This window comes from Ctenopharyngodon idella, chromosome 8, assembly GCF_019924925.1.
Source record: "Ctenopharyngodon idella isolate HZGC_01 chromosome 8, HZGC01, whole genome shotgun sequence".
Taxonomy (NCBI): domain Eukaryota; kingdom Metazoa; phylum Chordata; class Actinopteri; order Cypriniformes; family Xenocyprididae; genus Ctenopharyngodon; species Ctenopharyngodon idella.
This window is the reverse complement of record NC_067227.1, coordinates 10476482-10502171: the sequence shown is the minus strand read 5'-3', so window position 1 is coordinate 10502171 and position 25690 is coordinate 10476482. Positions and strand designations below refer to the sequence as shown.

Below are 25690 nucleotides of genomic sequence, written 5' to 3'. Positions count from 1 at the left end.
CACGACCACAGCCGCTACGCAAGATCAGTAGTGTTCCTATTGTAGACAGTGGAGCATATGGCAACTTTGTTACAGGCTATGGCAGTGAAGTCGCTTCATGTCTCATCACTGGTCGCGCCATTCGTTTGGCGGGAGGTGAAACTTCCTTATGGTGGCACACCGTTCACTCTGAGTGTATATCCGGTGTATGCTGTTTTTTTTTTTTTTCAGAAGGCTGGTGTTCCAAGCATATGTTAGCTATACATGATAAACAAAAAAATGTAAAACGTGAGGTTACAGACGTTTTCATATTTGTACTGTAATAATATGATAGGAATAGAATGTAATACAAATCTTAATTTCATTTAGGAAGATTCCCCTCAGGAAGTTTTCTCTCAGAGCAGAACACAAAATAACTTTTGACAAATGATATCAAATAAAATATCCAGTTTTAACCGGTTTGGCACAGACTACCCAATATTGGGTTATATTGACCCAGCGCTGTGAGGGGATTCATCATTTGTATTGACAGTAAAAAATGACAGAAAAACTACCCAGCACCTGGGTAAAAATATTTAAAATAACCCAGCACCCAGTGTAAATTTGGAACAGTATTCTAAAGTGAAGAGCATAGCAACCCACTAGTAATGACTCAAGTGTTACCAAATCTGACAGAAGGAATTATTGTCCAAAACCTTACAAAAACCTCAAAAGCTTATAATGACTTAATTTATTACTAAAGAGTTATCATGCTGTTCACTTTCGAATTCTGATCCACACAATTAGTAATTCCTTCTGGATTACTTGGGTCATTACTAGTGGGTTACCATGATCTTCACTTTAGAATTAATTATACATTATGCATTATTTGCATTAATTATGAGCCTGTAAAGTAGTTCTTAGTCCTCTGGTAGGTATGGGAAAAAAATAGTAGTTATTGATTAGCAACTAGTGAACTATGCTATTACTGTGCTTTTACTTACTAATTCAGAGTTTCTTGTTAGTTAATAGTATGTTAATACTGCACTACTCATTTGGCTGAATTGTAAAAGAGCCGGTTCTTATTGCTGAGCTGAGCCGAATCATCTGGCTCACTATAAAGAGCAGGAATTCCCATCACTACAGTGTTAGAATGACAGGTTAGTCACGAGGATTAGAGACAGAAACTGAGAATCTCAGATGGCATTACTTTTCTAGCATTTTTCTCCCTTTCTGTTTGTCCAGATGAATTATTGTTATTGTCCTTAGTAAATATTGCTTCTTGATGTAATCCGTGTCACCCCAACAACTTTAAACATAATCTGTAGGGAAACCAGCACTGCACCAACCTGAGCCATACTAAAATTGGCAGGAATGCCGCTGGCACAGTGAAATCAGCTGGTACGCCCAAACACACACACACACACACAAACATACACACAGGTTGGCAGTTGTAGCTTATGTGGGTGAACGCATCCTTCATTAGGTCAGATTTTTGTTACCTTCCCAGAGCAATAGCCTGTCTAGTTCACAAACTAAAATTAGGGCGCCCACTTTGACTTTCCTGCAGATTTTGTGCTTATAATGAGGGAAATTCCCACAAACATTTATTCACTATAGCATGTAGGTCGAATGAGTAAATGAATCCACACAGTTTATCAGTTCAAATCAGTAATTTGAAACATAATTTCACAAACATCATGTGTAACAGCATACACTCTGTTGCACATTTTTTCCTACCCAAGTCATGGATTGAGCCTTTTGGGTCTTTTTTTGGGGGGGGTTGTTTTACCCAGATCCTGGGTCAGACGTAACAACCCAGGTGTTGAGTTATTTATCGCGGGCTTTTTGCGCCCCCTTCAGGAGAGAGCAGTGTAGCTCCATCAAATTGGTTAAATTGGCATGTCTTCTGTAAAATACAGTTTTGTGTACGTTTTATTTTTATCTGAAAAATTGTTATTGTGCTGTATTAATTTTATGCAAAGCAACATACAGGGGCACGATGTGAGTCACCTTACAAGTGTCGATTCTGTCTTTTCGCGTGATGGAAACGCCTGATGCCTTGCATAAAATTGTATGATTTTATTCAAAAAGATACAGAATATAAATACTTAGGATGTTAAAATATGTTCTCAGAATTATACACTGATTATTTATGGACAGGTTATGGAGTCAGTCACAGCATTTTTCGGCTATGAGTGAAACGCAGGCGGCGGTCTGAAGTTAGCAGTTCCCCAGCTGAATGCGAGCCATCTCTGGCACGAGATCCAGCGCCGTTACAGTGGAAACAGGACAACAGAGACTGGTCGATTACAATTTAATTACTTCTAAATGTTTCATATTTACTTCTAATATGTGTTAAACGAGCTTAAATGTAGGCATATTACAAACTATATAAAATATGCTATACTATAAAACATGATCAAAAATAAAGGAATTATCATGCAAACCAGTGGTTGTGTAGAGTATTTAAAAAAGTTTATCCGTAAACATTAATTCAAAAGAAGCTAGTATTATAGTAAAAATGAATCAACCCAATATGCTTGGTTAAATAAACAACCCAATTTGCTGGGTAAAAATAACCCAACATGTGTTCTGTCCTATATTTACCCAGCCCTTGGGTTGAAACAACCCAAATTGGGTAGTTAACCCAGTGTTTTTAGTGTATTGGATCTGTGCATTAGGTTTAGCACTTGTGCATCAATTTAAAAAGAGTTACTCTGAGGTCCTTAGAGGACAAAAATGTTCATGTCAAAAAAATTTGAAGCTTTGGAGCACAGACTTAAGTTTAGTCTCATTTTAAAGAAGACCACTGGCAGATTATTGTAAAAAAAAAAAAAAAAAAAAAAAAAAGTTATAGAGGTTTAAGTTTATGAAAATTATTTATGTCACAGTTCCCTTCTGTCCTGGACTCCATATCCCATCATCCTCCTTGTTTCCACACCTGCACTCACTTCCTCGTCATCTTCCCATCATCACGGATTACCTGCACCTGCTCCTGATCATCTGCACTCCCTTTATAATGGACTCACTCCCTTCACTCCTTGTCTGTTCTATTGTTTACTTAGTGTGTTTGGTTGTGTTCCTGCTCCTTCGTTCAATAAATGTTCCAGTTCTGTAGAAGTCTGATACCGCTTCCTCTTTACTACAACCAACCCGTAACAGAAGAACAGACCCAACCGTGAGGACTTCTGCAAGGAATATGGGTATTTTCCTGGTCCCGATTTCCCCCAAAGATCCGCAGACTCAAAGTCACAGCGGAGGACCGTCTTTGGACTCTCAGGCAGGATGGTCGCCCGCTGGAGAGGTACGTGGAGGAATTTGCTGGGCATTCTTGCAAGGTGAAGAGGCCAGATGCTCCTCTTAACGCGTGCTTTCTGAAGGGCCTGGACGAGGATACGATCCGTTATATTGAACCTGCCTGTTTCTTTTCCCTAGTCGAGTTTATTAATCTGATTCTCTTTCTAAATGGTTATGATTTCGAAATTGAAGAGGTTCAAGGAAAATCGTATCATCCTCGTCCAGTCCCCTCAGAAACACATGCGGCCTGGTCAGTTCGCCAATCGCCCCGTTTCCTCCACATACCCCTCCGGTGGGTCTTCCCATGTGGTCCTGCCTGACCTGAAGCCCAAACCGCCAATGAAAATGGCCGCTGCAGCACCAGAGCCACTGAACAAAGTGGCCACCACGAAGCATAAGCTGCCAAAGAAAATGGCCACCGCGAAGCCCAAACCGCCAAAGAAGATGGCCGCCGCCGCATCGAAGCCACGCCATAAGATGGCCGCTGCGAAGCCATCTTATGAAGCCAGAGAAGATGGCCGATGCCGCACTGGAGTCACAAAGCAAGATGGCCGCCGCGAAGCCTGAGCCCTTGCTCCTATCGACGCCCACACCAGTACTCCTGGGGTTATTAGTAGAATATGAGGGGATGTCCTGGAGTCCTACTCCAGACCCCGCTCCGGTTCTCCACGAGGCCGCTCCAGCCTTCCACGAGGCCGCTCCAGCCTTCCACGAAGCCGCTCCAGCCTTCCACGAAGCCGCTCCAGCCTTCCAACACGTTCCAGCCCATGAATCCATTTCCACCACTACGGATTCCCCCAAAGAAATTTTTTTTGGGGGGCCATATACCCGTGGGTAGGGAACTTATGGGTGGGGCTCCGGTACTGACCCGCCATGGCCGCCCGAGGCTCCTAGATCCTCCCTGGAGACCTCCGTATCCGCCTACACCTTCCTTATCCACGTGTTGGTCTCCAGGGCGCCCACCCCCCCCTCCCCAGTTGTTCCATCAACGGCGCGAGGTCATGCCTACAGGGAGGGAGAGGTAATGTCACAGTTCCCTTCTGTCCTGGACTCCATATCCCATCATCCTCCTTGTTTCCACACTTGCACTCACTTCCTCGTCATCTCCCCATCATTACGGATTACCTGCAACTGCTCCTGATCTGCACTCCCTTTATAATGGACTCACTCCCTTCACTCCTTGTCTGTTCTATTGTTTACTAAGTGTGTTTGGTTGTGTTCCTGCTCCTTCGTTCAATAAATGTTCCAGTTCTGTAGAAGTCCGATACCGCTTCCTCTTTACTACTACCAACCCGTAACAATTTATTTTATGATTTACATTATTTTATATAGTATATGTATTTAATAAAACAAATCTAAACAAAATTGAGGTTGATGAGCTTTCAGTAAGATTTTGTTTGGGTGCCGTACCAAATTTTCCCTATTAGATGCCAGCAAAACTCCACTGGTGCACACAGTGATTTGATTTGTGATTTGCAGTTTTAATCTCTCAAATATTACACGCACACACATGCACGCACAATTGTTTTTATTACACACATACAAACCACACTCTGACATCCACACAAACACACCCACACAACTATAACTGCATAATTTATATAATTGGCTCTATAATATGCAGAAGCAAAAAACAGGATTAAAGTGAGTATTTTCTTTATATGCCAAACCTAAGAAAATGGCACCATCTGGTAAATAATAGTAAAAAAATTAATTTTGAAGCCTTGCCAACAGAATGAAAGCCTATGAACAAAGACTTCATCATTTTATAGTTAAATGGCCCTGGGATTAAAAATTGTAGTTTTAATGGGTTTCAATGGGGACATTTCTGTCCAAAAGGTCCTGAGAGGAACTATTTTGTATACCAGGTGTAAAATATATTTATTAAAGAAAATGGGGGTGAAATAGTAAAATTCCAATAAAAATACACACTTGTGCCAAAATTTATGCAGCTGGCATTAACACAGGCAAAATGATCAAAAAACAAAACTGAAAAAGACAAAAAATATCCATAGGGACGGGTAAGCCTGCTGCTGTCTGACATTAATCTTCAACACAGGCTCACTGGAAAAACATACCTGTTGCAACATATTTGCAAAATGCAAAAAAAACCTACCAATACATACAAATCACGGCAGATTCCAACAGAAATGAACACTAGAGGCAGTAAAACAGCAAGCACTTTTAATCCTTTTCATAAAAAAATTATGATTACAGGGGCAGATTGTGGATTAGTAAAGACATTTTTATTCGGCTCCATGTAATAATATTATCATCATAATATTATATTATGACCTCAAAGCACTTATTACCATAGTGCATGATTTGTAAACAAATACATTTTGGACTTTGCATAACATAACCAGTTCCATATGTTTGGCTTTTCTGCTGTAGTAAACTTGCTCAGCAGCTCACCTGATACAGCACTGCTCTTGTGAACGTGAATTCACGTTCATCTGTTTCAGATAAAACTGAACATGCTTTTAGCACCACTCACTGGACATTTCACTTTGAAACTGTCACAAAATGTGCCCGACGCAACGTAATATCATTTTGCAAAAATGTTGTCACAGGTACGTTTTTCCAATGAGCCTGGATTGTTCAACTAAATTAAAGAACAAAAGTCAATGAGAAGATCACTCATTGCTCTTGACTGAATAACTTTTGTAATTTTAATTGTAAGGATTAATTAATCTGTATTTAATGTTTACAATGAAGACTATCCAGTGTTATTTTACATTTGATTACTTTATTCAATTTCTATAGTATTCCCCCTCAAATTAAAAAATATTATCCCCCCCCCCCCCATTTTCCAACATATCAATAGCTATGTTTCCATTTAAAGTTGCGAATTTAACTTGTGCACAAAATTGGTATATTGCATAAAAGAGAACAAAATCGTCATTTCCTGAGAAATTGGTGCAAAAAATCAAATGGAAGCTGCTGCAATCGGGCTCTTTTTTCCTCCATCATAAATGAGTTGACGAAACACAATAAACGCTGTCATGTTCTCTTGCATTCGGATGCTGGTGTTTGGGCATATTTTTTTTATTTTTAAGCGCATATGTTTTTATGCACATTTTTAGAATTTATGCACATCTTGGTATTTCCATCCAGCGTTTGTTTATTCGATATCCCAAAATGCACATAAAGATAGGTGGATGGAAACAGCTATTGACGTGACGTGTAAAAGAGTGATCGAAAATCAATCATGCAAATCAGCGGTAAGGATTTTTCACACACACTGTTGGAACTGACACCCATATCATTTCGCTGCTCATATGGACAGATGATTAACAGACACAAACTGTTTATAGCTGGGCTCTCTCACATCATAACACTAGAATATGACTGATGCATTATCAGTACCAGCTTATAAACCTGCAGCGCTTTGGAAAGTACTTTAATATTGTTAACAATGGCCATGCAGAAGAAAACATGTCTGGGCCTCTCCCTGTGAACTCTCCACACATCACAATTCCCACCGCACACATTACTGCCAGTAGAAAAATGAAAACTACTTTCTTTCATTTATATAAAAAAAATATATGAGGTAGATTAAAATGTAATGGTATGTATAGTGATTTTTCTGAAAGGGATTCCGTTGGCACTCAATGTGAAAAAAAGAAGGATTTAAGAAATAAGAAGTAATGAGAGAGAAGAAATAGTTTCTGTCCATTACATTACAAGATGTGTGTAGCTCCTTACCTCCACCAGATGTGGTGTGGGATTGAAACCACAAAGATTGCACACCTCTGTATGACACTGGGTGCACGACCTGTAGTTTGGTGGTTCTGTTGTTCCGACATTGAACGCAGTCTTGCATAGCGGGCAGGTGACGTCTGGCTTCTGGCTGACTGGCGCTGGAGCTGGAGGAGTTGGCTGCTTTAGTGGTGACTGCTGTGGTGTTGTTTGATGGTGTGTCGGCGACTGCTGTTGTTTCGGCCCTTTCTGATGCTGCACTGGTGACTGCTGCTGCAGAGGCGGTTTCTGCAGAGGGGCTCCAGGACCTTTAGGGAACGCTACTCCTCCTGGGCCTGTTTTGGTGGTGCCAGGTGGCCCTGCTGTAGATTTAGCACTAGCTCCAGCTGTAGCATCACTAAAGATCACCCTTGTGCCCTGGGCACTCTGGTTACGGGCAGGTGAGGGCTGCTGTGAGGATCCAGGAAGAGGATCAACAGAAATAAGGGTGCTTGCCTGGTTTAGGAGAGAAGCCCCAAAACCAAACAACTTAGTTAGACCATCTTGAGGTGCCTCATGAGAGGGTGGGTGATGGGCTGGGGAGTTTCCGGCACTTCGGGTCTTATCGGGTTGGCCTCCGAGCCGCACTGGAGAGCCACGCCCCAGATCGGACTGGGATTGTGCCTTTGCTAAGCCAGGTAAAGGCACTGCCCCTGGATGAGGAATCCGTCCTATTTGGGCCACTTTTTCTGGACTTTTTGGTCCAAAAACCTCCCCTCGCTGCCTTTGGGTATCCTTGAACCCTGACTGGGAACCTGAATGTGGTTGCTCTTTTTGTGTCTGGAGACCAGTTTGTGTCCCACTGTGAAGTCCAGTCTGGTTAGGTCCGGTAGGACCAATCTGTCTCTGGATCCCAGAGAAAGCTTGAGTCTGAGGCTGGATTTTCGTCTGTGTCTGTGTTTGGGATTGTAGCTGCGGTGTGGGCTGAGCTGAGGGTTGGGTCTTGGGTATGGGGTCAACCTTAGGTTGATGAGAGGGAGAATGTATCTGCTGCTGACTCTTGGAGCGTGGTGTAGTCATGTTTATTCCCAAAGCCCGCTGCATCTGGCAGTTTAAACAGAGCCACTCCTTGACCTGTTGAAGACACACATATTAGTGTATTGCTCAGAGAAAGATATAGACTCTGTTCAAACATTTGGGATCACTTTTTTCCCCCAAATTACTATAATTGACACATTAAAGTCACAATGAAATCCAAATGGACAATTCTTGTTTTTTTTATGGAATATTGCAGTGTTTATTAGGGGCCAAACATCAAAGGGGAACCGCTTGTGGGAAAGTTATGAAATGTGGCACACGGATAGAAGACATTAACCACAGCGATTTTGGAGTCTCTAACTCAATACCTCTAGCGCCACCAGCTGTCCAAATTTGCACTCACATTTATGCTAATAACTTAATGAACTGCAAGGGCTAGAAACAATTTTGCCATAGTCGGCTGAACCTCCTGTCCACCATTTTGTTTTCCTTTAAAAACCTACTTTTTCAAACTCCTCCTAGACCATTTGTCAGTTTTTTACCAAATTCAAGTCAGATCATCTTCAGACCATATCGACAAAAAAGTTATTGATTTCGTGTTGAGCGATGAAACCATTTTCGTATACCGCATACTGCATACTGCTTATTGTTGCAGTTAGTCTGATGCTCCCAGCTATGCTGGCATGACTTATCTTGCCTTCTTTGTGCTTGGCCCCTTAATTGCTGCTTGCAGCTATATTTATAAATGTTAATATAAATTGTTTTATAGTCATGTGTCTCATAATCTTGAATTAGAATAACTCCTCCTCCCTCTTTTAGCGACATCTCTTCTCTGATGACGAGGGCGGGGCAACCTGTCACTCACATGAGATCCACCAATAGCAAACCACAACCATCCAATCAATTCCCCATGGACAAAATCAAGCCCCACCCTACATTTGTTCTTGTTCCAGAAGCAGTTTCACTCGTATATACTTCACAATAGACAAGGAAAAAACGAGCACAACTTCTGTTTCATCCCGAATTTAAATGGCTAAGAATTGAAAAAGACATATTTTAAATGACTCTTTATATTTCAAATAAATGCTGCATTCTATAAAACCTTCTCACTGTGCAGACCTTTTGCATTATAGCAGTGAATTTAGTAGGATATTCAGGTGATGTTTCATCTCATTTCTGCAGCACTTCCCATAGGTGTGATTGACTTGCAGGGCACTTCTCACTGACTATGATCAAACAGCTCAACCCCTCAAACTTAGATTTATCCATCTATAGCAGTCTTTTCTAATCCCTTACCACCTAATATTTAAGTTCTTTTGCATATTCTACCCTGTCCATACTTGTCAGTGTTAGTGGTGGATCAAGTATGCTAAGCCTTTTTTTTTTTTTTTTTTACTGCATTTGAGAATCAAAAGTACAGTAAATGCAGTGATCTATGATGACTACGGTTTATTATTTTGTTGCTATTTGATACATTCCTGCAAAAGAGTAAAAAATGGTTGTAGAGCATATGCATTTGTTAAAATGCTCATTATCTGGATCAGTGAAATATTCATTCATTGCTATTTTTCAGCCAGTTCATTAAAAACAATCAGTACAAAAGAATAAATTGTTTACAGATCAGACATTGCTGTTGGACCATGATGAACATCTGGACTGTTCACTTCTCTCTCTGACCTACTAAGATCCAGTTCAAGACAGTAGTACATGGAATAGCCTTCATCTCTAAAAGGACAATAGTGATTTCTGAAGAAATGGGTTTGCTTGTTTTTTACTTGTTTATGTGATTCATATTCCTAAATTTAAACATATATTTTTGGAGTTGCATGAACCAGTGTATTTATCAAATAACTATTTGACAACAAAATAAGCATGGGACAGAAGATTGTTAAATGTGGTAGCAGAGACCTCTAGTGGAAAAAGGATAATCCATCCTCATATATCCATACATATTATTGCAAAGAGAGATGGATGGATGGATGGATGGATGGTCGGTCTTCGGATCAGTTTCTCCTTTCTATCATCTTTTCTCATTCCTTCAAACATTTCACCCCAAGGCTGTTACATCTGATTTTCACTCAGAACTCTTAATGTATCTTCCCCTTACAAAAGCACAGACAGCTACAAACATAAATTAAAATATACACCCTTGTAAATGTATGCTTTCAAGTACTACTGACTGTGTATTCTTCCACTACACCTTGAGAATACAACATTTGGTTCCACTTGCATCACTGAATGACAATTAACCAAACTGAACTAAAATATGACCATTCCAGTAACGATTTGAATGAAAAACACAATAAAGGAGGATGCCACAGAAGACACACAGGCATTAGAAGATAATCTTCACAAACTAACGCAAAATCAATAAGCATAAAACCATTATGCATCAGGAATCTAATTTATTCAGAAGTCTTACCCCTATCAGGTGTGGGTTGGGGTTGAAGCCGCACTGGTTGCACGCAGTAGTGTGGCACTGTGTACACTTGTTGAAGTTTGGTGACCCATCAACATTTGTCAACTCTGTAGTATTGCAGACCGGACAGAGCTTACTGCTAGGCATTGGTGCTATCTGGGGTACGGAGTATGGCGAAGACGGAGCACTAGATCTATCAGGAGACACTGACGGTGAGCGGCCTGTTCGCCCGCCACTGCTGAAGTCCACCTGGAGGCTGCGTCTGGAGGCGTGTTGTCCAGGGCTTTGGCTGGGTCCCATGCCCCCTGATGAAGCTTGAATTTGAGACTGATGTGTAGACGTGGTCTGGGAATGTCTAGGTCCACCATGGATTTCCTTTTTGTAAGGGGTTCCACTTGTTTGCATGCCACCCATGCCAAAGTCACCGCCTGACCCTCGATCGCCAGCGGTTCCATAGCCTAGTTTTGGGCTTGATGGTGGGCCTCCCCCTCCGGCCAGCCTAAATGAAGCAGAGCAGAGAATGAGAACATCTGATTATTCTTGTGCACAACCTTTAACTTTTTAACAAGCCTGCTCTTAACATATAAGCCATTTAAATAGCCTGATATTATGGCTTATCATTTCAGAGGGTCAAGGCATTAAAAAGCTCAACTCAGTTATTAATTAACATTACACATACATTGAATCATTTAACACACACTTTTATCCAAGCCACCATACATATAGTAGACACCACAAGCAATTGACCAACAACATGCCTATTCACAGTACCACAACACCAAGATTCAGGAGGTTATCATACAGAGGCTAGAGAGGAAGAAAAAAAGCATAAAAGTAAAATAGTTTGTTTCTAAAGTGCCTTTGTAGTTTTAGTTTAGTTGTGTGCCTGCAGAAGAGGTGTGTTTCAGTCCTTTCTTGATGGTTGTGCTGGTCTCAACAGATCAGTGGAGGTTGTTCTGAAGGACAATTATTATGAGGCAGTGGACTGAGACCAATGCTGTGATGTTGACCCTTTTTTTTCGCTATGCTGGAAGGACGGCCAACTGAGCATTGAATGAACAGAAAAATGTTTTAGACTGGATAAAATCATATGATGCATGTGTATTGGAAGCAAGCTAGTAAGAGCTGTGCATGTAAACCTCACTCCCCCGGGCTCAAGAGGCACGCTGGCAACTGTTGCTAGTGACAGCGGTCTTTAGCATCTTGTTAGTGCGCCCGCCTCCCACGCCGAAGACGCCAGTTCAAGTCCTGCTCAGAGCGGGTCGAGTAGGACCGATTACAGTTGGTACCATGACCCAGATGGGAGTGAGGTTTAGGGGGGGTAATGTAACAGAAGCAAGCTAGTTAGAGCTGTGCGTTTAAACCTCACTCCCCTGATCTCAAGAGGTGCGTTAGCGACTGACACTTATGGATGCAGTCATTAGTGTCCTTATTAGCGCGCCCGCCTCCCAAGCTGGAGATGCCGGTTCGAGTCCTGCTCGGAGCGGGTCGAGTAGGACCAGTTACATTTGGTGCCGTGACCCAGACTGGAGTGAGGTTTAGGGGGATGACTGTAACGGAAGCAAGATAGTAAGAGCTGTGCATGTAAACCTCACCCCCCGGCCTCAAGAGGCGTGCTGGCGACTGACGCTAATGACTGAGGTCTTTAGCATACTTGTTAGCACGCCCCACCTCCCATGCCGGACATGCTGGTTCAAATCCTGCTCAGAGCGGGTCGAGTAAGACCAGTTACACATGAAACATTGCATATCATCCAAACGACATATATTCATACTTCAGATGTAAGCTTATTACCTTTCATTAATGTACAGTCTGTATCACTCCTTTTTTTTAATTGCATTTCTGTGATCACACATATTCCATTAGAACAGATTTTGGCTCCTGATTAAGAAGAACCTGTGATTACTCATTGAAATCAATTAGTTGAGTTTCTAATGAAAGTTCTAGATGACCATGTTTGCATCCAGAGTAATCTTTTTCACTTCTCTTAACACATGAACTATGCTTTAGTTTCAACATGGCTTCAGGGTTGGGATAGTTGTGAAGATGTTTCAATAAAGGATGTCAGTTTATAAGAAAATACCTGACACTGGTCAAGATTCAAGCATACTGCTAATGGAAATTACCCAGTACAACAGCTGCACTAACAGGCTTTCCATTTGAGCTGCTCTGTTGTTCCTAAGCACAGTCATGCAAGGTTTTTACAAATCCATTTCATTTCCTTTGGGAAAGTGAGGGTGTGGTTTACTCATGCCACACTAAAGGAGACCGGTAATAAGACATGTTTAATAATATTGCTGACCTCAGGATGATTTTGAAGAGTTACTGAAGAGTACTTGTGGCCAATATACTTGATCATTTAATTTAATTTGCCATTAAGACAGATTCCAAGAGAGTTAGTTTGGGTAGGTAAGAAAGCTCTGATTGGCTTGTGACTGGTCTACAGCAAAGACCCCGTGCTAAAACGTGCTAGAACCCGTCCTAAATTTGATCTTACGCTCATTTCTCCGATGTGCGTACGTGTGATTCATAGAATGAACGTACACACAGAAAACAAGCGTACACCTCTCTTTCAAATGTGAAATCTATAAATCGCAAATTATCTTGAACATGCGCACAGCTGAATGGTTTCAGTTCTCCGTGTTTTAAACAACACCTAATTAATGTCATTTACATATAAAAGATCAACAGTCATCGTCCAAATCCTTGGCGAGCTGCAAGAATAGCTTAGATTTCCAAAAACCTGCAGTAATCTGACCAGGAAAAGTGTGTACGTCTGCTCAGACCCTGACATGGCTTTAAGCACTTTTCCATGACAAAGACCGTTTTTATAAATATATGAGCGTTTGCGTGGATTTAAGCGTATGCACACTCTAAGATCAAATCTGTGCGTACGCACGCTTTATAAATGAGGCCCCAGGTGTGATGATGTTGACTGGTGTTATCTTAAAGCAGGATGGAAATGGAAGCATTGACTATGGAGTGGAAGAATGATGTCCCTGTTTTATGTCTAGAGTCAGGTACTATAGAAGGGTGTGTTGCATGCTCTTCAAGCCTCTTCATTTTCCTATTACCAATTTGCAGTCTGTCCTTTTGCTCCATTACTTGAGAGAGTGCAGAGAGCTGGCCAACTTCATTACCTTCGGACCAGATGCAGCAGCTTCTGGAGGCATGTTAAAGTCAAGATAACATACACTGAAGTGGAAGGGTAGGAAAACAAGGGATAACCGAGAGTGGGATGAGATGGAAAAGTGGTTGGACACCTTATGGGGGATGAACATATTGGACGTATTCCTCTTCTGTTTCTTGTGAAGGCAAAATCCAGCCTTCCCACTTGAGTTATGACACACTTGATGTGGACTTGTAGTCTTGTTGCCTTCACTTATGCATGTTCATGAAGAGCAGAGGGTGTACCATTTTTCATGGTGTGATTGAGAAGGGTGCTCACAAGGCACCTAATTTGTATCATTATGTTAGTATATTCTTCTCTGTTCTCTGCCAGTCTTCACTTCTATGTGTAAATGACCAAACCCTCCTGGATATTGAGCAGCAGCAGCATGCAGACCATATGAACTGCAAACGCAAATACCCGGGCTATTCAAGAGAATGAGAGCAGGGATTTGCTTATTAATATTAGCATTAATATACATTTCCATGTCATTTGATGCAACATAGGGTAACAGTTACTGTATGAGTAGAATTGCCACTTGGAACAATGTACTGGTTGCCAGATATCGATTACAGAAAACCATCTAAATGCAGCTGATGCCAAAATAACCAACTATATAAAAATAACAGACATTAAACCATAACCATATATATAAAAAAAAAAAAAATAATTTTTCACATTTTTAATCACAAAGTGCACATTATCTGACAACACGTTGCTAATGTAAACTAAAACAAAGAAGGACTGGAAAATTAATTTTACAAATAAGGCAGCAAGATGGGCATAATTTTAAAGTCAATAATTTTATTCCTTAAAACTCATCTTTGATCACCAAAATGACATATTTAAACATTTTTTTCCTGTGAAAAAAAAAATGTCTTCAAACTTACAATAGCTTAAATGTAACTCTACACCCTTGCTTCATTTAGTATACGCGGAACCATGAATATGCAAATTAGGCCCCCCTCCACTCAATCACACGAGCTCAGAATTCCTGATCCACTCGGTCAACTTTACTGTAGTAAACTACACAACGGCAAGTGAAAATACTGGTTTAATTCAGCCATATATGTTTGAACCAGAAAATGATTCAGAAGTGGTAGAGTGAATTATACAGACTCGTCTACAGGTCCATGTATCTGAATGGTAATGTGTTTTATGTAACATAATTACGGTAATTAATATGATTAGCCTTTGGCTTGACTACATTATCAAACAGCTAATAATGTGTTGCAAACCATGTTCCCGTTTGTCATCTCAGTCTGCCTTCTCAAAATCAGTATATATAAAACTAGTTCTGTTTTATGTTATTATTTTTGTTTACCATATCTTGTGCCATGAGATTATTATTTAAAAACACACTGAGATCAATTTACAGCGGAGCAGCAACTGAGCACATATGATTGACGTGCAGTGAAGATGGAGCGAGAGAGAGATGATCAACTAGGAGTCTCTCTCTACAGAGAATAAACTGGAAACAAATCAATGTGTTCAGATTTTGATACTGTACAGTTCAAACCTGTAAAACTTTCATTGCCAAAACATATCAGATATGCTGAGACACCCACACTTTAGTGTCGCTATTATGACAGCCAATGTGCATGTGCGTCTGACTGCTTCAGGAATATTACATTATGAAGGTATAGGTCAGAAAGACTAGAGTCAGCATTAGCTCTTTCACACAGTAATTCACAGGTTGACTCCCTTATCTTAGCCTGACTGAATCTTAAGAATGAATCCTGAATCTCAATAAGGCTGCTGCTGTGGCTCAGCTGCCCTCAGTGATTACTAGTGCTGAAAATAGATAGCAGGTGTGACAGGAAACTGATCTATGGAATGAAGAGTTATTAACTCATGAAGACTGTTCGAAATCGCCCCCTCATTCACTATTCCTTACATTACTCCACTAATATAGTTCACTTGAAGGAGTGAATGAAAATGAGTGAGTGAATTCGGACACTAAGTGCGCCGGAAGGGCTGCCACTTTTGCATTGTTTGTTCTTGCTGTTTAATAATCATTTGAAACTTAAACTGGAGCTCCAGTAGTAATGAAAAGATTTATCTTGAACTCTGTCTGTATAAACCTTAATTAAATCAATTAATAATCAATTAAAAAGGAATGTATACCTGTATGATATTACGCTGTAATGTTTGTTCACGTTAGCTCACAGTGCATTAACTAATGTTAACAAATACAATTTTTGTTTTTAAATATGTAGGGAGACTAGAAAGAGCTAAAGACTAGAGAGCTACAGGTTCCACCGCAGTTGTGTTTTGACCAACAAAGGCCACTGCTCACTATAGCATCTTATATATCATCCTCTCCTAATTACTTGCCCGATCTAATTTTGCAATTGAAAACAACCACAAGAGTGCATCATTGCGTCATCCTTATCAGCTTCCAAGTAAGGCACATAATAACAGATATAAGAGCCTTAATCAATGCTTCTAACCTTATACACAAATTACATTTGATTCTGTGATTGGCTGCTTTCCATTCATGTGAGCAGAGAAAGCACCCATAGGGCTTCCCACAGGATGAGTTCTTGAATTTAATCTGGCTTTAATCTTTCTAATGTTTGGCCGTGTGTAGCTGTTTTTCAGCATCTTGCAGCATGAGCTTCATATATTATAATATTTCAAAACACACTATTTCAAAATGGGCCAAGTAATAAAAAATAACATTCTAGTTAATTGCGGGTGGATGAGAGATAAATCGTTAATGTGTTAATTTTAATAAAGACATGGAACACTCATTTCACGGTAAAACACAGTGAATGTGCATCACTCTTTTACTTTGGGTTTCAAAAACAACATACACGAATCAGGCATAACATTATGAGCACTGACAGGTGAAGTGAATAACACTGATCATCTCTTCATCACGGCACCTGTTAGTGGGTGGATATATTTGGCAGCACGTGAACATTTTGTCCTCAAAGTTGATGTGTTAGAAGCAGGAAAAATGGGCAAGCGTAAGGATTTGAGAGAGTTTGACAAGGGCCAAATTGTGATGGCTAGACGACTGGGTCAGAGAATCTCCAAAACTGCAGCTCTTGTGGGGTGTTCCCGGTCTGCAGTGGTCAGTATCTATCAAAAGTGCTCCAAGGAAGGAACAGTGGTGAACCGGCGACAGGGTCATGGACGGCCAAGACTCATTGATGCACGTGGGGAGCGAAGGCTGGCCCTGTGTGGTCCGATCCAACAGACGAGCTACTGTAGCTCAAATTGCTCCAGAAGTTAATGCTGGTTCTGATAGAAAGGTGTCAGAATACACAGTGAATCAGTTTGTTGCGTATGGAGCTGCATAGCTGCAGACCAGTCAGGGTGCCCATGCTGACCCCTGTCCACCGCCGAAAGAGCCAACAGTGGACACGTGAGCATCAGAACTGGACCACGGAGCAATGGAAGAAGGTGGCCTGGTCTGATAAATCACGTTTTCTTTTACATCACGTGGATGGCCGGGTGTGTGTGCGTCGCTTACCTGGGGAACACATGGCACCAGGATGCACTATGGAAGAAGGCAAGTCGGCGGAGGCAGTGTGATGCTTTGGGCAATGTTCTGCTGGGAAACCTTGGGTCCTGCCATCCATGTGGATGTTACTTTGACACATACCACCTACCTAAGCATTGTTGCAGACCATGTACACCCTTTCATGGAAACGGTATTCCCTGGTGTCTGTGGCCTCTTTCAGCAGGATAATGTGTCCTGCCACAAAGCAAAAATGGTTCAGGAATAGTTTGAGGAGCACAACAATGAGTTTGAGGTGTTGACTTGACCTCCAAATTCCCCAGATCTCAATTCAATCGAGCATCTGTGGGATGTGCTGAACAAACAAGTCCGATCCATGGAGGCTCCACCTCGCAACTTACAGGACTTAAAGGATCTGCTGCTAACATCTTGGTGTCAGATACCACAGCACACCTTCAGGGGTCTAGTGGAGTCCATGCCTCGACGGGTCAGGGCTGTTTTGGCAGCAAAAGGGGGACCAACACAATATTAGGAAGATGGTCCTAATGTTATGCCTGATTGGTTTTCCCTGAAGAGATATACAGCAATCAAGGAAAACATATGCCTATTTAGAGCACCTCCTAGTGGTCATTAAGGAAAAAAACTACATGAGATATTGCTTAATAACTTAACAGCTTTAACTAAAAATGTACACAAGCTTAACAGAATTAAAAACAAAAGGAAGGAAAAATGCAGTGTGGGAGCGATTTAGTGAAGTAGTTAACCAGGACCAATCAAAAGCTGCTTTTCCACTGTCGAGCCAAACTGTTCTTGTTGCTTAACCATTTCATTCCATGCCGATCCGGACAAGTGACCAATTCTGAGTGGCGATGTCACTACACGCATTCTACCAGCACAGTCCTTTGTCAGACATTGTTTCATGTGGATACCTTTTCTCCAGACTCCCTGTGTTCCTGGTTGCTGTTTTGTTTGGATTACTAATAAATAGTGATGGGTACTTTCGAAACACTGCTTCATGAACCTTTATGAATCTTTTGTTTTGAATCAGTGGTTCGGAGCGCGTATCAAACTGCAAAAGTCACGTGATTTCAGTAAACAAGGCTTTGTTATGTCATAACTGTTTCGAAATGTTTAGAAATTTCAGTGGTTCATCACTGGGGGGCGATGATCCATGAATCATGAGTCTATGGTTTTTACCTGATCTCTGATCAGTTTTATACATTTGTAGACATTTTAATTAGACATTAGTATAATTAAAAGAAGTAACAGTAGTTAATAATCTCTTATTGGTCTGGACATGCCGTGCTCTTCGCATTACAGAACGACTGACCAAGGAACAATGAAACACAACGGCTATTTATACACAGGCAAACAAGACACACCTGGAAACTATCAGGCAACTAATTAACATAAAAAACTATAAAAAGACTACAAAACTGGCACAGGAAATGGGAACACAACCTTCAACATAGAAGTCCCAACACAACACAGGGAACATTCAAAAGTAATATTCCCATGTTTGCAAAATTTAATGCTCACATAACCAACCAAAACATTTAAAAAACTGGATGTTTTGAATGTTCAGAGAACATAACTTAATGGGAACGTTATAGCAAAACTTTCTTAGAACATATTTTTGTTAGCTGGGTTAACGCCATCCAAGCCAGTGGTTTACCTCAGTTTAGCTCTGACAGACAACGTTTGTTCTGCTGCAGGTGGGCTGATTTTCGTGGCTGGAATGCTGTTATAGAGTATGTTTTAAAACCATTGGTAAAAACAGACTCCGGGTAAGGGCGGATCACCAGTCTTTGCTCTTGCTGAGACAGAGATATGATGGTATAAGTTTCTTCAGATTAGTGTCACTGAATTCAGTTAATGGCAAAATCCCAGGGGTTGTTTGTTGAGAAGCAGGCTGACAGCTTCAAAGGGACGGAAAACATATGATCCTAGTCAGTAAATTTCCTTGGTAGGGAGGGAGGTTGAAACGTCATTGCTGAATATCCCACATGCAGAAGTTTTTGTTCACATCAACAGACCCTTTGGCCGATGTAATGAATTTCTGTCTGTGCTGAAAGTAGCCAGTCTAGCTGAGCGGCTTAGTACATGTTATTGTGCAGCCACATTTCAGGTAGAATTATAATTTTGTCCAACAAACATACATTTATTGACCGAAGTGCAGTTTACTTCTTCTTTAGCTTGTGTACTACTCTTACTCTTGAAACTTTAATGCTCTTAAGATAAATTGCTTGTGATGTTCCTGATTTGTAAGTTGCTTTGGATAAAAGTGTCTGCTAAACGACTAAATGTCTGATGGGTCCAGCCATTATCCTTGCACAAACACCAGCCCACTTATTGCTCTTCGGCTTCCTCTCACACAGCTTGAGCTGCCATCTCTGTCAGATGCACTTGGTGAGGCTTCAGCCTCCTGTATTTCTAGAAACCCATCGTTTTGTAGCTTCTCAACCAGTAATTGTTGGGGTGACCCAAATCTCATGGATGTTGCAGAATGCTGCAAAGCTGTATGATGGGTGTTGAACCTTAACTTTAAACAGAGTTTATATGTAGGCTTACACAGGGAAAAAAACATGTGGTGAGCAATAATGCCCACATAAAGTGGAGTCTGCTGTGCTGAACCCTTACTGTAGTCTATACAATATAACACTGCTCCAAGGTTCATTATCCACCTTATTTTGCAGTGCGAAAGTAAGATATTTTCTGTGAATGTGTGAGAATTCTGTTTGCTCCCTCCCAAACATTCTTCCACAATTTGAGCCTGATGAGTCTTTGTCATCCTGGAATATGTCCATGATACGTCGTCCTACATGGTTAAGGAATGAAAAGCTACACACTCCATCAATTAGAGTTAGAAGAACTGTTGACAAACATATAACATGCTAGAAACATAATAATCACTGCATTAATGATCCATTCATAGACTCTTAAGCATTTGCCTATTTAAATCCAAACAGATGATTTTTTTGTGTGTATATTCTTCATTGTATAAATTAAATATGCATTAATCCTTATTAAAGCTATTCATTCAAGAGTAGTGAGCAATTTTTGTGTGTGTGTGTGTGTGTGTGTGTGTGTGTTGTTGTTTGATTAACATTAAAACACAGACAGCAGTGCAGCAGGTTTATTAGGCTGCTGTCACTTTAAGAGCTGCACAGATCCAATATATTGTTACACAAGCATTTTATTTCTCAGCTGTTTACGTTCATTTAAGACATAACCAACTATGTTCACAAGGATACTCGCCAAGATGGGCATTTTGATATAATTTTGTGTGAAAGAACTCAAAATAAGTATTTGTGTGCTGTCTAAAAAGCGTCTTTCCATGTGTGTGCTTTGGATGTGTGCATACAAACGTTCCCACACAGTCAGTAGATAAACTTTCAGTGCAAAAGATAACTCATGAAAATGCAGCACTGGCCTGATCGGGACAGGTACTGTTCTGTCAATTGTCCCGAGTGTCGTTCATGTTGACCCCAGGCGGTCTCTATTAACGAGCCCTGCTGTATTTTGTACAGATTTCATTTTGTTTTAGCAAGTATTTGCAAGTATATGCAACAGACATTATATAGCTCAGTGCCTGCATGCAGTTAATAAACCATTGGTTTGTTACTGTATATCGACCTTTTTCATGCTATAGGCTAGCTGATATGCAGATGGTTTTAAATTGTTCAAAAATCATCCGATACATCAATGCATCTCTAATTACAACAATACATTAAAATAATATAGTAATAAATACCAGTTTGCAGTATCAAGCAGCATAATGAGCAGTTTTGTACAGCTAAAAATAACTGGAGGGATGAGACCGGAAGTCAGACACATTCAATTTACAACTGCCAGCTCCAAACTGATATGGGATGGCAAGAGGGAGAAGAATGTGGTCCGGAAAAGACGTATTCAAATTTCAAAGACTAAATCAACTGTATTTACTCTCCTTGCCACTTTTACCATGTGACCCAAGTTTGAATCCTCCTTTTCCGGATTCCATTCTTCTCCCTATTCCCATTGCATATCAAATAGAGAATCTAACGTTATTTAAATCATCACAACTCTCAAAATAGTTTTAGCATGTTATTGAATATGGCAATGTTAATGTATATGGTCTTAGTGGACTAGATCTGCTACGCTGCTGCTGCTGTTGATTATTGCTGCTGCAGAGCAAGTATGGACTTACTACTGCTAATAGACACACAGACACGCTGCTGTGAACATGTAAGATCTGCTGCTGCATAAACAGACAGACATGAATCCTGTAGCAGATCTAGGCAGGTGGAGCTGGGGAGGTGGAGGAGTTCAGAGGAACTCTGATAGTGCTGCAGATGAACCACAAGCTAACATTGAACCAGACTACAGAGGGTATGCATTGACGTCACTTTCCTACTGGAACATGCTCCTTCAGCTAGATTGAGTGGCAAAAGAGCTGCTGCATGACTGGATTTAATAGGGGAAACTGCAAAATCGCTAAAGGTTGGGCTCGAAAGTGTTGCTTATAACCTAATCCATGGATATTGAGATCCAGGAATCCAGGAATCGTGTTTCCTGACATTTATATGTGCCTGATTTCGATGCCAGGGAAATACATAAATCAAATCTGCCTGTGAACACTTTATATAACTACAATATAGGTCTAAATCGGAGGGATCACTCCGATGTTATATATATCGTCCAGCTCTAAAACTTGTATAGTTTTTGTCAGTGTTTATTTAAAAACACCCAATTATGCAGAAGATGGTAAATATTTAATTGATGAGTTGTCAACACAATATATAACAATACAATATATAGGGTATGATTTTACCCCAAAATCCAACATTTTGACACAAAATGATAACTGCAAATCCATGTTTCTCTGCCTGGAGTCCAGTTGTTTCTGTGAATTGCAGTGATCCATTTGTTTCTTTTCTTCTGTAGATTTCAGCAGTCTGTAAAAATATACCTCAGATTTTGTGTCAAATCTATCTGTACAGTCAATCGCAAAGCTCTTTCCCATTTTGAATGTGTTTTGTTTTTCGCGGCATTTACGCTGAAAACCAATGCTGCCACTCAGTGGTCCTAACCGCAGTCATAACGGCCGACGGTGACATCACGTGCATACCCTCTATTTAAATGTTGAGCAAGCAATCTCATTGGCTGCAGGATCAGCAGAGGCCAATCAGCTTGTGCCATGCAGTAATGATGTGATTGCTTGCAGATTGCATGTAAAGGACCAATCAGCCTGCGCCATCTAGAGTTTCATGACTGAACTAGATATTTAATAGATGTTATTTAATGGATGTATAATTGAAAATGCATTGATCGGATGGGCTGAACGTGTGTAGCTCATTTTGTTTGAGGATCTGTCGGTATTTGCACGTAGTGTATATAGCCTCTGCCATATTGAATTCTGTGTTGCATGTAAGTAAAAGCTAAATGAAATAACACAATTAATGGAGGGCGGAGTTGTAAGAGTGTAAATAGCCTTTGCCAACAAGTCATGCTATTTGTACTTAGTGCAAATAGACTCTCCGATACAATATTTATACAGTAATTGCCTCAGATGTAGGTTTTTTTCTCTCACTAGCACAAGCAGGCGTCTTTGTTTGTTACCATATCAGACGCTTGTGTTTCCGCACTCCACAGCGTTTCTCATGTGTCTCTGTACACAGCGCAGAGCATGCAAAAAGCATTTTAAACGCAGGCTCATATACAACCCTTAAATATTATAAATTGCACTAAAAGAACCACACATATGCATTACAGTATTACTGCATGACATTCTGATAGCTAACATACTGTACTTGGGCTACTCTTTGACAATTAAAAAAAGGTGGATATCTGATTTCTTGGTTGCAATTTCTTCCTGTTTATTCAGGAACACTAAAGTTGTGTCTCAAATGATGCACTATACACTATGCATTATGTACTCAACCATCTTGCGTATGAATCTTATAAAATTATTTAGTCATCCAGCATCGTAGTCCGATAGCCCCTCCCCTTCCGCTAAATAAGGAAAGCGGCGACTCTTGAGTGCATGAAGTGTCCAACATTGCACACTTCGTTTTTTAGTCAATTAATTGCATCATCCGAGTATTTAAAGTCCACTTTTTCTTTTTATATTTTTCAGTGTGAACACACCACAAAACGGTATGGAATAGTAAACGAACTGGAACTGTTTTACAGATCAATAAATCTTCAAACCTATGCCAATGCCTGTCCATCATTTTGATATTCATTGACAGTGCTGTGTCCAAAATCAGTAATAGTCCACTTAAGGAGTGGGCGAAATCGGACACTGAGCGTCCTGGAAGGGTTGCCACTTTTGCATAGCTTTTGATTAATAAAATACAAATGCATTATATGCATTATAGGCATTCTCTGGTGGTTGAGTGTACATCAGTTGTACACTTGGTGTTGTGGTGCATTATGGGATTGAATGAGTGCACTCAGTAATGTCTACCATGGTTTCGGACACCACTACAAAATGGCTGTTCCTTCAAATCGTGCACTATATGGGGCGATTTCAACGTACTTTTCTGGAAACCTCCTAGAGTGTTCATTGGATCTTCAGCAAATCTGGCTCAGATCCTCATCAGACCACTCTGGCTATATCATGTTCATCACATTTTCAGGCAGTGCATTAACAAATTTAATGGCAAGACACCAACAAGGATCTAAGGCTGTATCTCTGGTGTGTGTTGACATGGAACTTCACATGTGTAATCATCCCTGACAATACCATATCGATGTGGTGACAGCATATTGTCATTATAAATAAATGGCTTATATCACAGTTAAAGCTTTGGAATCATGGAATCATATTACATAGTTTGCGTGCTTGTTCTTGTAATTGCTGCTTTAACTTTCATAATGATTTTCAAAATGTTACATTACAATTCCGCATAAGTGGCAGCCTTTGAATTGAGTTTCAGGAGCCATATTATTAAAGCCCAATGGCGACAAAACTGGAGCAACCAGAATAAATTAAGCAGGCGCGGTGTTCGTGCGTTTTTTTTTTTTTAAGGGAAAATCAACACTTCACACCATCGTCGACAGAATAAAAACACAGATGCGTTGTGTAGTGAGTGATGGCTATACCTGAAAACACAAATATAGCTCATCCTATTATTAGCATCTTACGCCAGAGATCAGATATAGACTCGGGTGTAAATATGAGTCACTGCTGAAGAACGGATGAATGAGCTGCTGTGCGTGTATTGCAGTGCTATCAATTCTTCATGTTAAAGCACTTACAGTTGTAGCTACTCTCACCCTCCATCACATAGCCTATACTATACCGACAGCCATTTGCAGGAAGAAAGAAACCCTCGCGGTCCGTAATAACTGAATGAGGATTCTCAGAGAAATAGACTCATGAATACATGCACAACAGTTATCTTTTTATTAATAGAAAAGAATTGTGTGCTTTAAGTGATGATAGACGGATGCGTAACTCGTCGCCACATATCCATCTACAGCATACGTGCAAAATATCATTAGGGACGCTGATTGATAATTTCGCGATCAACCAGCATCAAATATGACGATGTGTTTGTCATTTTTTGTGAATGCAGCGCGCGCCCGAGAAAATATTCAAACGCGTGACAGTAAATACATGTGAGAACGATTCTCATTCACACGATCATTTAGCCTCTCTCTTTCTCTCACTCTCTCTCTCTCTCTCTCTCTCTCAGCATGCTTTTGGTTTCTCAGTTTGTCATCTTGAGGCTCAGGTGTGTCGATCTCTCTGATCTGACGACGTCAGCACATCGGTAGCCCTGTTTTTAATGCCCTGTTCTTGTGTTCGTGAACAGAGATCGTAGCCTAGAAACAAGCATCACAGCAGCAGCATCACCGCACAGCATCCTCCGTTCCGCTCAGAATCAATCACACTGCTTCTCGCTGTCAAACCGTATATCATATTCGAGAAGAGGAAACAAATGCAAGCATGCAGAGGAAATGGCTTGTGAAATAACCCTGTTCTTACCTATGCATCCCCGCCCTGGGTTCGAGGGATGTTCCAGCTCCAGCCCCGGCCGCTGCGCCATTTACGGGCTTCATGTGCTGTCCAGAGCCCAGCGGTGCTGAAACCGACATCCCCACCATAGTGGCCCCTTCACCGCCCTCCAGGCTCGCCTCGTTACCCATGGTTGGATCTAGCGAGCAGGCCGATTATGTTTTCTATTTATAATAAACTCAGGAAACGCAATTATATAAAAAGATCCGCTCAGCGCCGATCTTCCTCCGCCATCATCTCTCTCTCTCTCCTGCGCATTCAGTGCGCTCGAGCTCGGGTGGGAGGGGACACACATTCAGCAACTACAGTACGCGCGCATGCACGCCTCAAATGTATATAAAGCATATAATTATTTGTATATGCGCAACATTTACTTCCAGCTTTAGCTCTTGAGATAATATCATAAATAGAGATTTGCTTTAATATTGTGTTATAGAGTCACACTATTATAATAATAATAATAAATTTTATTTGTAAGGAACCTTTCTCATACTCAAGGCATTACAGAATACAAAATAACAAACAATACAAAGTATATAATATCAAAAATCACAATAATAATTACACATTAAAAACTTTACTAAAAAGATAAGTCTTAAGGAGTTTCTTAAAGGGTTAGTTCACCCAAAAATGAAAATTCTGTCA

The 25690-nt window shown here is 40.6% G+C and overlaps 1 protein-coding gene across 5 annotated transcripts in view; it reads right to left on the bottom strand.

Moving 5' to 3' along the window:
* The window catches only part of bsna (bassoon presynaptic cytomatrix protein a), a 58577-nt gene extending 33288 nt beyond the window's left edge, over positions 1-25289 (bottom strand). For all 5 annotated transcript variants that reach the window (XM_051902439.1, XM_051902444.1, XM_051902440.1 and 2 more), the window contains exons 1-3: positions 25016-25289; positions 10400-10895; positions 6967-8073 (exon numbers count right to left, since the gene is read on the bottom strand). In XM_051902439.1, coding sequence (XP_051758399.1) covers positions 6967-8073; positions 10400-10895; positions 25016-25176 — 1764 coding nt within the window. In that variant the 5' untranslated portion in view covers positions 25177-25289. The remainder of the gene's footprint in view (positions 1-6966; positions 8074-10399; positions 10896-25015) is intronic.
* Between the last annotated feature and the right edge of the window lie 401 nt (positions 25290-25690).